The sequence below is a fragment of the Anarrhichthys ocellatus genome, unplaced genomic scaffold, assembly GCF_004355925.1.
Source record: "Anarrhichthys ocellatus isolate YVR2014 unplaced genomic scaffold, GSC_Weel_1.0 scaffold18, whole genome shotgun sequence".
NCBI lineage: Eukaryota > Metazoa > Chordata > Actinopteri > Perciformes > Anarhichadidae > Anarrhichthys > Anarrhichthys ocellatus.
Genome location: NW_022280048.1, coordinates 6,395,172 through 6,405,114, shown reverse-complemented (window position 1 = coordinate 6,405,114; position 9,943 = coordinate 6,395,172). Strand labels below are relative to the sequence as shown.

The 9,943-nt window shown below is 44.0% G+C and overlaps 1 protein-coding gene across 2 annotated transcripts in view; it reads right to left on the bottom strand.

The window, feature by feature from the left end:
• The window catches only part of med13a (mediator complex subunit 13a), a 71,068-nt gene that overhangs the window by 31,359 nt on the left and 29,766 nt on the right, over positions 1 to 9,943 (bottom strand). For both annotated transcript variants that reach the window (XM_031857436.1, XM_031857435.1), the window contains one exon: positions 2,726 to 2,871. In XM_031857436.1, coding sequence (XP_031713296.1) covers positions 2,726 to 2,871 — 146 coding nt within the window. The remainder of the gene's footprint in view (positions 1 to 2,725; positions 2,872 to 9,943) is intronic.

The following is a 9,943-nucleotide window of genomic DNA, read 5'->3' as shown; positions in this document are numbered from 1 at the left end:
ACACACACACACACACACACACACACACACACACACACACACACACACGTCTGCTTCACTCGCAACATCGATCCTCCAGGGGTGCCTCAGGGTTTTACAGTTTGTCCCATCAAAATGAGAATTTATAGAATTTTAATCGTTAAATTTCAAGATCGTCAAGCAAATCTACTGAAGCAATGTTATTGGACTAAGAGGAGCTGTGTGTGTGTCTTTGTGGAGGAACTTGACATGAAGATTTTAAAGGCAAAAGGACATTCATTGACCAATAAAATGAGCCATAAGTAACTATCGACTTGTTGGTGACTGGGGAGCAATGTGATCATCCTAAATGTCCAGCAAACCCCATCACCGCCCTTACAGCAATCCATACGCCAAGATCCTATAATCGTTTTATTTTTATCCAAGGCACCGGTCTTTAACTAGACGGGACATTATCACCTCCCTTCAGGAGAGCTCTACACAGTTAATGGGTGGGCTATAGAGGAATTACTGTGGTGAGTGGAGGAAGAGATCACTGTTATTGCTCTGGAGGAGGCGTGAGGGGAGGGCTGCATCCCGTCTATTTAACCGAAGATGAGCAGGTAAACTCATGAAGTGCTCCTTTGTCAGTTTTCGAAGCAGCATTTCTATTTGGAACCACAATGCGTGTATTATCTCGAGTCTGGTTCAGGCGGCATGTTGTTGTTAAAGGAATACTTCGCCCGCAAAATAACTGTTACTCGCACTGTGTTACCTGGAATTCGTACCTCAGCAAGGGTTACTTCTGACAGTACTTCAAATAGTTAGGTTTTAACGAAGATGTACGAGTTTGTCGAGAAAAGCAAAGTTTTCTTCAAGACTCCAAGGTAACGAGGGGTGAGTAATTGATGTAGAAATGGTCATTTTGTGGGCAAAGTACTAATTTAAGTCAACGACAGGGTCCATGTCTGTGACATCGGCTGCAGAGGCAAGGATCAGGGGGAGTGAGCACATATACGGACAAATAATGCATGAGGGAGATATTCATAGCTCACTCTGTTACAAATACAATCAGGGTGATTGCGTTGTTCAGAGAGCCACCTATTTCCTCCCCTCCACAAAGTAAATGGTTATGACATTAACATTTGCTTGTGTGAGAGGAAACGAAAGCAAACAATGGTTTTGAGATTATATAGTGTTTGGTTTAGGGCGGGGTAATGAATTTAGAGCCAATGATGGAATATCATTAGAGCCAAGCATTTTTACAGCTTCACGCCACCATAATTTAAAGTGACTACAGAAGCTTTTTTTGCTTAACTGGCTGCAGGCCAATCCGTAATGAAAGACAGCCTGACAGAAGATTGTATATACATTATCTTGGCAACAGCACCTAACACAGCACACACACAGCTTACCAACAATAAGTCATTAAAAAAACCTACACTCATACACTTGCGCTGAGTATTTAACATTAATGTGAACATATTTTAAAAGAAAAATGCTTGTGAAAGCATAATTCTCTTATCTACTTGAGTATATTCCACCTTATCTCCTTGGGCCAACAGGCAGTGTGCTTTGCTAAATAACAGCCTGAAGTTATTTGGAGCCAAGTGGGGTCCTTGAATCCTGAGGATTAACTCGTGTTTTAGAAGATGCTATTTCTTAGATTAATCGCAAGCAGTAATGTGCGTACGAAAACATGTCGAGCTTTTCTTTTTGTACTTAAATTGGCTTGCTGAAAGTAAACGTATTAGCAGCACGTCCACTAGATGTTACGTTACCTTCCAATGTCTGATTAGCATACTTTTTATATTTTGTTAGCTAGGCAAAGCCATATAATTCACAGCTGATTTTTCAAAAGTTTAAAGTTCATACTCAGACAGCTGCTGTGGTGCCAGCATGAAGATGATTCCCATATTCACAGTTTAGGTCCGACTGAGTCATTCTGCCTGTCAAAATAAATGTTAGCGTTTGGTAATTTATCCCTAAATGTATTTTTACTAGGTCGCAGTGTGTCAAGTATCCTCCTCAGCTAACCCTACATTTTAGCTCACATTGGAAATCACAAAAAAAAAACAAAAAAAAAAAAAAAAATATATAAATATGCTACCGTTTGAATGCACACTCACGCATGTGTACAAGCAAATGTCAGGGGGGCTTCTACTGGATTCTGTCAGCTGATTACAGCTTTTTGTTTTGGAATGAGGAAATTCCAAGGCAGTCTTAAAGCAAAGAACTAAGGAGAGAACCAAAAGCAAGACAGAGTAGCTGTATTTATTCCCTCCCACAAAAATCACTCTCTGTTTATTCATCTGTCGCACGCATACTTGGAGGGTAATGTTGTGTCTCACCCTAACTGTGTGGCGCTCCGCTTGAGGGTCAAATCAAAGTGACACACAATAGCGCAACACTGTCTATGTGTTTATCCAGCCACTGAGCTGCTGATCAGCTTTTCAGGAAACATGTGGGTATGATGTGTACCAGCAACAAGCTTTCTTTTCAGTTTTTTTTTTTTTTTTTTAATGACAACCCAAGGCACCATAATTACATACGAGGTTTAAGTCACATTCTGTGTTTGTTTCTGACTGGCTCAAAGGGGGGCTGCAGAATTCCCCGAAGGATGCAGTGTTTGCTCTTGCCATGTAACATGTTTGCTTTAATTGTTTTAGCTCCAACAGTGCATTTGGACTTTTCCCAGTGGATTCTGAGCCGCTCACAAAGTAACGGCAGTGTACGGCGGACTAAATAAAAAGGAAAAAAAACCTACCTTGGAAGGGACTGGATGCTTGCTGAGCCAGGGTGAGGTGCTCCTCCGTCAGATGGTACACGGGCTGGTGCTGGTTGATCTCCACACTGGTGCACACGTTGCTCTCACCGTGCAAGAAGAAGGTGAAGGCGCAGGACAGGTGCTCACTGTGAGGACGGCGAGAGAGAGAGAGAGAGAGAGAGAACAGAGATGAGTCGTTTTGGATCACGCTACTTTAATATGCACCTTTGAAAAGAACTACTACGTGTGCAACGATTAACTCCGATAGAGAGCGAGGTGGAGAAGTGACTGCCGTGGGGAAAAGGGAGCAGATCAGATGAGTCTAGTTCATGATGCTGCTCACAGGGAAAGAAAAAGAGTTGGCAGGGAGAGGTAGAGACAGAATATTTTTTTTTGTCTTGGAATCTCTCCTCTCACTCTGTTTCGACATAAACGGAGACTGTTGAGCGGAGAGATAAAGCCAGAGATAGACACAAGGGAGTAGAAGAAGACTCTGTACCCTCTGGTGATACAAAGACGCCTCATGAGCCTGCGTCAAATCGTTCTGATGGCTGGACAAGTCTATATTCTGATGCCGCTGCAGACAATAATTAAGAGGTGCATCCTTCCAGCAGGATGTTAACTAGTAATCCCCTCAATAAATGTCACATATGGATGGGACATTTGAGTTTAGAGACTTAATCGGCAAAGTAAGTCGACTAAGCGGTGCTCGCAGGTGGTGTGTGCGAGTGTGTTTCTGTCCTTGTGGTGTGGATAGCGCTGTGGGTGTAAAACAAAGGGGCAAGCCCGGACTAACCCTGGCTCTCTAGCCAATACGCTCAGCTTCTCTCTCTCCCTCTCTGTCTCTGCTTAAACAACGCCTGTCTGTGCCAGTCTGACCTCAACAACACACAACAAAAGTGACAAGTTGAAGAAGAAACGGAAAGCAAGGACGAGGCAGACGGAAGGAGAGAGCACAATGCAGGTCGTTGTCTGCAGGCTTTCCTCTCTCCTTCAGCCTGTCCTCTGTCTCTCACACACACGCGCAAAAACACACACAAATGCAGAGAGTGCAGAGAGACGCCGCAAGTGGCGGATGAGCGAATGAAAGTGAGCGCTGTGAATTTGGAAGTGGATCAAAGAGGGTTGCCTCCTCCGAGGATTTGGTTAAGCAAATATCAGTCTTCTCTCTCTTGCACACCTACTCTGCAGAGGATTAAAGAGAAGGAGCAGGAGTGGGAGAGCGAGGCAGAGAGAGAAAGAGAGAGCACACTTCAATAAGATAATACCACCTACGTAGAGGAGAGATGCCCTTAGCCCCCCCCAGAGCTTCACATTCCTCTTACACTTCCACTTGGGGGTTTTTTTCTGTCAAAATGAGGTGGTGCTAGTTCGTGAATGGCTGTGAATGTATGATATTCAAATTGGACAGCTGGAAGCAAGTAGGCCAATGAGGGTGAGTCAGAGCGAGAGGGAGGATTAGATATTCAGGTATCGGACTGCAACTGTCGGGAAATTTAAGGATAGGTTCAGATTTTTTTTCTGTCGTGATATATATGTGCAGTGAAAGCTCTACTGGTCGTTGTAATCATTCCAAGGTTTACACTAGCCATGGAGCGAACCTGTCCTATCGTCACTACAATGCAAGTCCACAGTCCTCATCCCGTACAACTAGTCGGAAAACAGCCCTCCTTCTTGAGGGTTTTCACTCTCAACCAATATACGAGGCTCTTGCAGTCTGAATTAAACAAATCAATTGGGTATCTTTTAAAGTTATGGTCTTTTTACTGCTAACTTCTCTCTTTGGGTTTCCACACAGTGTTTCCTTGCTGAGCTGCACATAAAGGGACTACAGAAGGGGGCTGGACACTAAAAAGAACTAACTTTGGAAGATGTCCACTTAATTTGTCAATTTGGATGACATTACCGCTGCTGCATGAGGAAGCACAGTCGCCTCATTCATTTGAATGAGTCCACTGTGTTGATGCAGAGTCAAATAACGCAGGGTCGCCCAGCAGAACAGTTGGATCCGACTCTACTTTTGCCAGACCACAATGTGGCAACCTGGACGACCAAAAAACGCTTAGGCACACATTCCTGGAAGATTACTTAATAACACGAACGGCGTCTTTCTACCGTTTGCCTCGTATATATCGGCACGATGAAAGATGAAATTATTGCTGCCGTGATGAAATCCTGTCTCATAATTTTATAAACTGCTCAGCAGTGTTTTGGCATCTTTCAGCCTGAGGCACCCACCCCCCCACCAACATTGATGAACATTGTTGCGCAGAACAAGAACCCTTCCTAAGTCAACATTAGAGTTGAGATGGGAAAGCCAATTTACAGTACAATCCAATCCTCCAAACTCATATTTGTGCCACAAAGAGTGTATCAAGTAATTACATTGTTATTAAAACTGACAAATATCAGCAAATTGTTTAAATGGAATACTCTAGTAAAAAGACTGAAGCATCAGTATAAAATCTTAGAATAGTGTTAGATTCACGGTGAAAACAAATATTCATTTCCGTTTCAAAAGAAAGAGACTTTAAGTGCAAATATCCACTTAGTTGAACATACAAGTCTGCCTGTGTGACGCTTATATTCAGTCTTTATGCTTCCTAACGCAAAATGCTAATAATGTTTGATGAAATAAAAGTTACTGTGGTTATGTATTGTTTTGGGCCTTAATTTAAAAGAAAATGGTTCTCGGCCTTTAAGAAATGAAGGTGTCTGTGCTCTGCGTTTTACACAGAAGCAGGTAACACTGCGGAGCGAAGTGTTACCTGCTCCTTTGTTTGGGAGGTGTGGCACGACTGCTGAAGGTGCCGGAGTAGTCAATGACACTAGGCTCCTGCCGTGTGTGTGTACAACACCGTCCAGTCCTGGGGCAGGGCTTGACACCCAACCAGCTGGAGCATATGTGAGAAACAGCAAGTAGAAAAGTAGAGATGGAGAGTCGAACTGTAGCCAGGCATGAGTCTTCCTCATTAGCAAAGCATGGAGCAGATTACGAGGAGCAGTGGCAAACCTGGAATGAGACAGACTGGAGAGTGGGTGTTGAGGTTATTTAACACTCACTTCAAAGTAATGAACCATTTTTGTGGCTGGTTATCCTCTCAAGCTATATCTACGTTGCCATTACAAGAAGGTATAAGCTGACTGACGCTGGGGTGTTTTTATGTACAGGGAGGAAAAGAGGAGAAAGGGCCTCGACAGCGACAAGAGGAGGAGAGGAGAGGAAAAGCAAGTGCCACCGAGAATACAACAGAGGAAGACCAAATGTGTTGCTCGTGTTCTGCAGACATCAACAGATCTACCGTTCTCCTCTCGCACGCGCAGCAAAGCTGACGCTACACATTCACACACATCTGCGTTTGCAGGTCACTTGGAAGCTCGAGGTGGAGGGCTGCCATCTGTGGCTCAGCAGGCAGTAGTACAACCCGACTCTCTCTCTCTCTCTCTCTCTCTCACACACACACGCAGAGCAGTCCGTACACAATCACATTAGTTAAGAACGGATTTAAAATCTGCTACAATACTGTTGGTGTCAGCTGATTGGTTAAGAAGATTATCAGACGTGCACGCTGTTGACATTACATACTAAATGATCACGTTACCATCGTGATTAGAGGACTACGTGTTCTATGTGAACGGATCACATTACATCTCCAAATGTCACCTCATGATTCTGAAATCTGTTTGTCTACATAATTTTGGATTATGCAACTGTAATATTTCAGGTCTCATGGAACAGTGGAGATAATCCTGGACGCCAGTCTCATCTATTCACTATTGACCCAACCGAACAGCTGGATACTTAAACCACTAAGTTGCAGAGTGATTGCCAACAGAGCAGGGGTGGTTCAAATGCCAACAGGTGCTCGCTGAGCACTTGGGCGAGTAAGCAGCGAAACGTCAATAAAAAACGGCAGCACATGACACTTTCCTCACCGCCGCGTCTCCCAGCGACACACAAAGGCAGCGGGATTTACGGAAGCTTGTGCTGTGACAAAACTGCAGCGCAAGCCAATCGGATGAGTCAGTGTGTCTGTACACAGGAGTGTTATTCACTGCCCTGTCCACACGCGCAAACACGTGCACCATCGTGCTAGATTCATGCACAACAACACAACATGTACAAACAACAGCTGGTAAGCATGGTGGGAAAGTGTGAGTGTGAGTGTTATCTGAGCAGGTCTAGTGTAGGCACGGGGGGAAGCCAAAACACTGATTTATCAAGTATTTTCTTTTATAATATTACAGACGGATAAGTCTATTTCATTAACCTCCAGAAAACCGAGAATACAAAATATACACATTTATTGTTGTTTATGATTAAACAAAACACTGAATTGTTTTGTGAATTAGTTGAAATCATGAAAGGAACCACTCAACATTTGGGGGAATATATTCTCTCTTGCCAAGTTAGATTCCGTTTATTATCCTTTCAGAAATTCTTACATCCTTGTGCATTTTAACAATCTTATCAACTTTGTTCCTGTCAACTACAGACAGTGAGAAATATCAAGCAATAAAGCAGAGACTTAGACATGATTGACAGAAGAGAACCAGTGTCCGACTGTCCTCTCCATAGTGTCGAAAGCTTGCACATGAAGTCACTGAAAGCGGAGTTGACTGCCCCAGAGCTGAGACCGCAGCTAAGCTCACCCAGCTAGGACCTGAGGCTATCCCGCCACCCAGTCTGCTGCTGGCTGATGTCCGGCCGCAGCCCAATTCGGGCTAATCTAGCAACGGGAGGTCGGTGACTGTTCGAACAGGTTGTGGCATTGTGGGATTGTGGGATCAAGCTGTACTTGACAGACGGGCTGCAGCACAGAGCGCAGGATGAAAAGATGGACACCACTCATGTCCGAGTCGTAAATATGAAGCTACAGCGAGCAGCCAGTCTCGGCCAGACGCAGTGACATACTGACCTATTCCTTTAAATGAACACAGGCACCCCCGACTTAACTCCAAATGTAACCATAATGAAATTATGATTTCATTTGAAAACCGTGTCTTACTTTGCCTAAGGGTCCCCAGGAACCCCCCTCGGGACCCCTCGGGGGCCTTTCTCCATCGCACATTGTCTGTTAAAGTGGCAAACCTGCCTCAAGACTCAGGTTCTCAGTGATTTTAGAATGTACTCTCCCCTGCAGCGAGATACTGCTTACGTTACAAAAAAAGGGCCAAAACCCAAGGCTAGCACCACAGAAAACTGTGCATGTGTGTGATTAAAATACCACCTGTCAGCAGCACACTGTGCATGAGCTAATGGACGGACGCATGAATCCCTCTTTAAACAACTACATATTTCTCATCTTGTTTCTTTGCTCCATTATCAGAGGAATTAAATACATCATTTAAATAATGATGAGAAAATATGAGATCGTGTAGCCAAAAACAGCCTTCAAAACAACTAGACACTTGTCAGACTGCTGTTCATTAATGAGATGTGTGGCATCACATGTTGTTATCGCTGTCTCTCAGTCATGTTGAGAGAGAACATAAAGGAGGGAGGCTTACCGCTGGAGCATGAAAAAAAAAAAAAGGGCCACAAGATCATTTAATCATCTTTTCTCTCTCTGTCTCCACCTTTCCTCCCACTCGCCTCTCCTCCCCTCTCCTCTGCTCTTCCATCTATTAACTGGCAGATAGAGCGGGCTGCTCTCTGATCTGCTCTCCTCGCAGTCACTCACAGCGTACACTCACTCGCACGCCACTGTGATTGTCCGCGGAGGGCACTCCCCGCTCCACCTCTCGGATGAAAATGGCCGGTGGCCTTTGGCTCGGTAAGGAGACAATAAGATAATCCAGTGAGGCCTGCACACAGAGGAGGGCAGGTGGGCACATTTGCCTTCAGCTGGCATGCCATGGAAATGAGGTGCCAAAGGCCAGCGGAGCTCTGTGCGGCGGCAAAGAGGGAGGGAGGGAGGGAGGGAGGGAGGGAGCGGCGTGGGACTGACAGCCAGTGTCAAATGGGCGGTCTCCTGTGTAGCACACAAACAGATGACCGGCCATTTAATCGTCCCAAAGTTTTGATATGACATGCATTTACAAAAAGGTATGTATACATTGCTGCTTGTATTTTTGGCAGTACACTAAATGTACCTGCACCAACTGACTGCATCTTTGTCCTCAAACGTCTGTAAGTTGCACTGGACCATATATTCCGCTCGTTTGCCACAGATATGAAACTCTCTATGGATGCAATTGAGGACTATTTTCATAATTTTTTTTATCCCGGTAAAGCAAAAATAAATATGTATTCAGAGTTTATAACACCGCAGATAATGAAAGGAAAGATAAAAATGTCGGCAATGATATGAGAGTAGCAACAGAGTCGGCTGCAGCAGTGCTAGCCAGCAAACTGGTGAAAAACAGTTCTACTATCTAACTCCACAAGTCAGTACGATAATGTTCAGTCTTTTCACAGGTTTTCAGTCATTATTTTCTGGCGTGTGCAATGCATTTAGAAACAAGTCTCAGATTTCTACAGAATTTCTACAGAATTCTTTCCTTGAAAAAACAACAAATGATGTATCGATCATCAAAATCTTTGCAAATTAATTTTCTGCAGATTGATTTATCAATTAAGCTAATTTTCTATCAAGCTTGGCCTTCAATAATTAAATAACTATTTACTCAAACTTCCATTCTTGGAAGAATTATTTCTCACCTGATGAAATCTTTCTAAGATTTGAAAATGGTGGCAATGATGGAAAGAAACAGGGTTGTTCTCTCTGAAATGAACAATGACTCTCTGAGCGACATCATCTCATTATCTCCCGTGAGGCTTGCCAGCGGATGAATTTGTGGCTTGTTGTCGCACTAAATGGCAGTAAAAGCAGTCGCCCATGTAAATCTACAGGGACAGGGCATCCCAGCTCGTTCATTTACGGTCTGAGCTGCTATAAATCCATCAACAGTCTTATTCTTGGATCACAGGATTATGATGTTCTTGCCAATTGTTCATGCATTAGCGGCATTTTCATTGAGGTTTATTTCCCCAAGTCCTGTAAAGTTGTTTCTAAAATATGTTCTGTTTTTACAAGCCTCTCTGACATTTTTAACTTCATTGACATTTATCCTGACATAATCAGTCATCGGCATCGTGGCAGTATTTTATTGCTGTGGTTTTAAGGCATCAGATAAATGTGCGCGCGCGCACGCACGCGCACACGCGCACACACACACACACACACACACACACACACACACACACACACACAC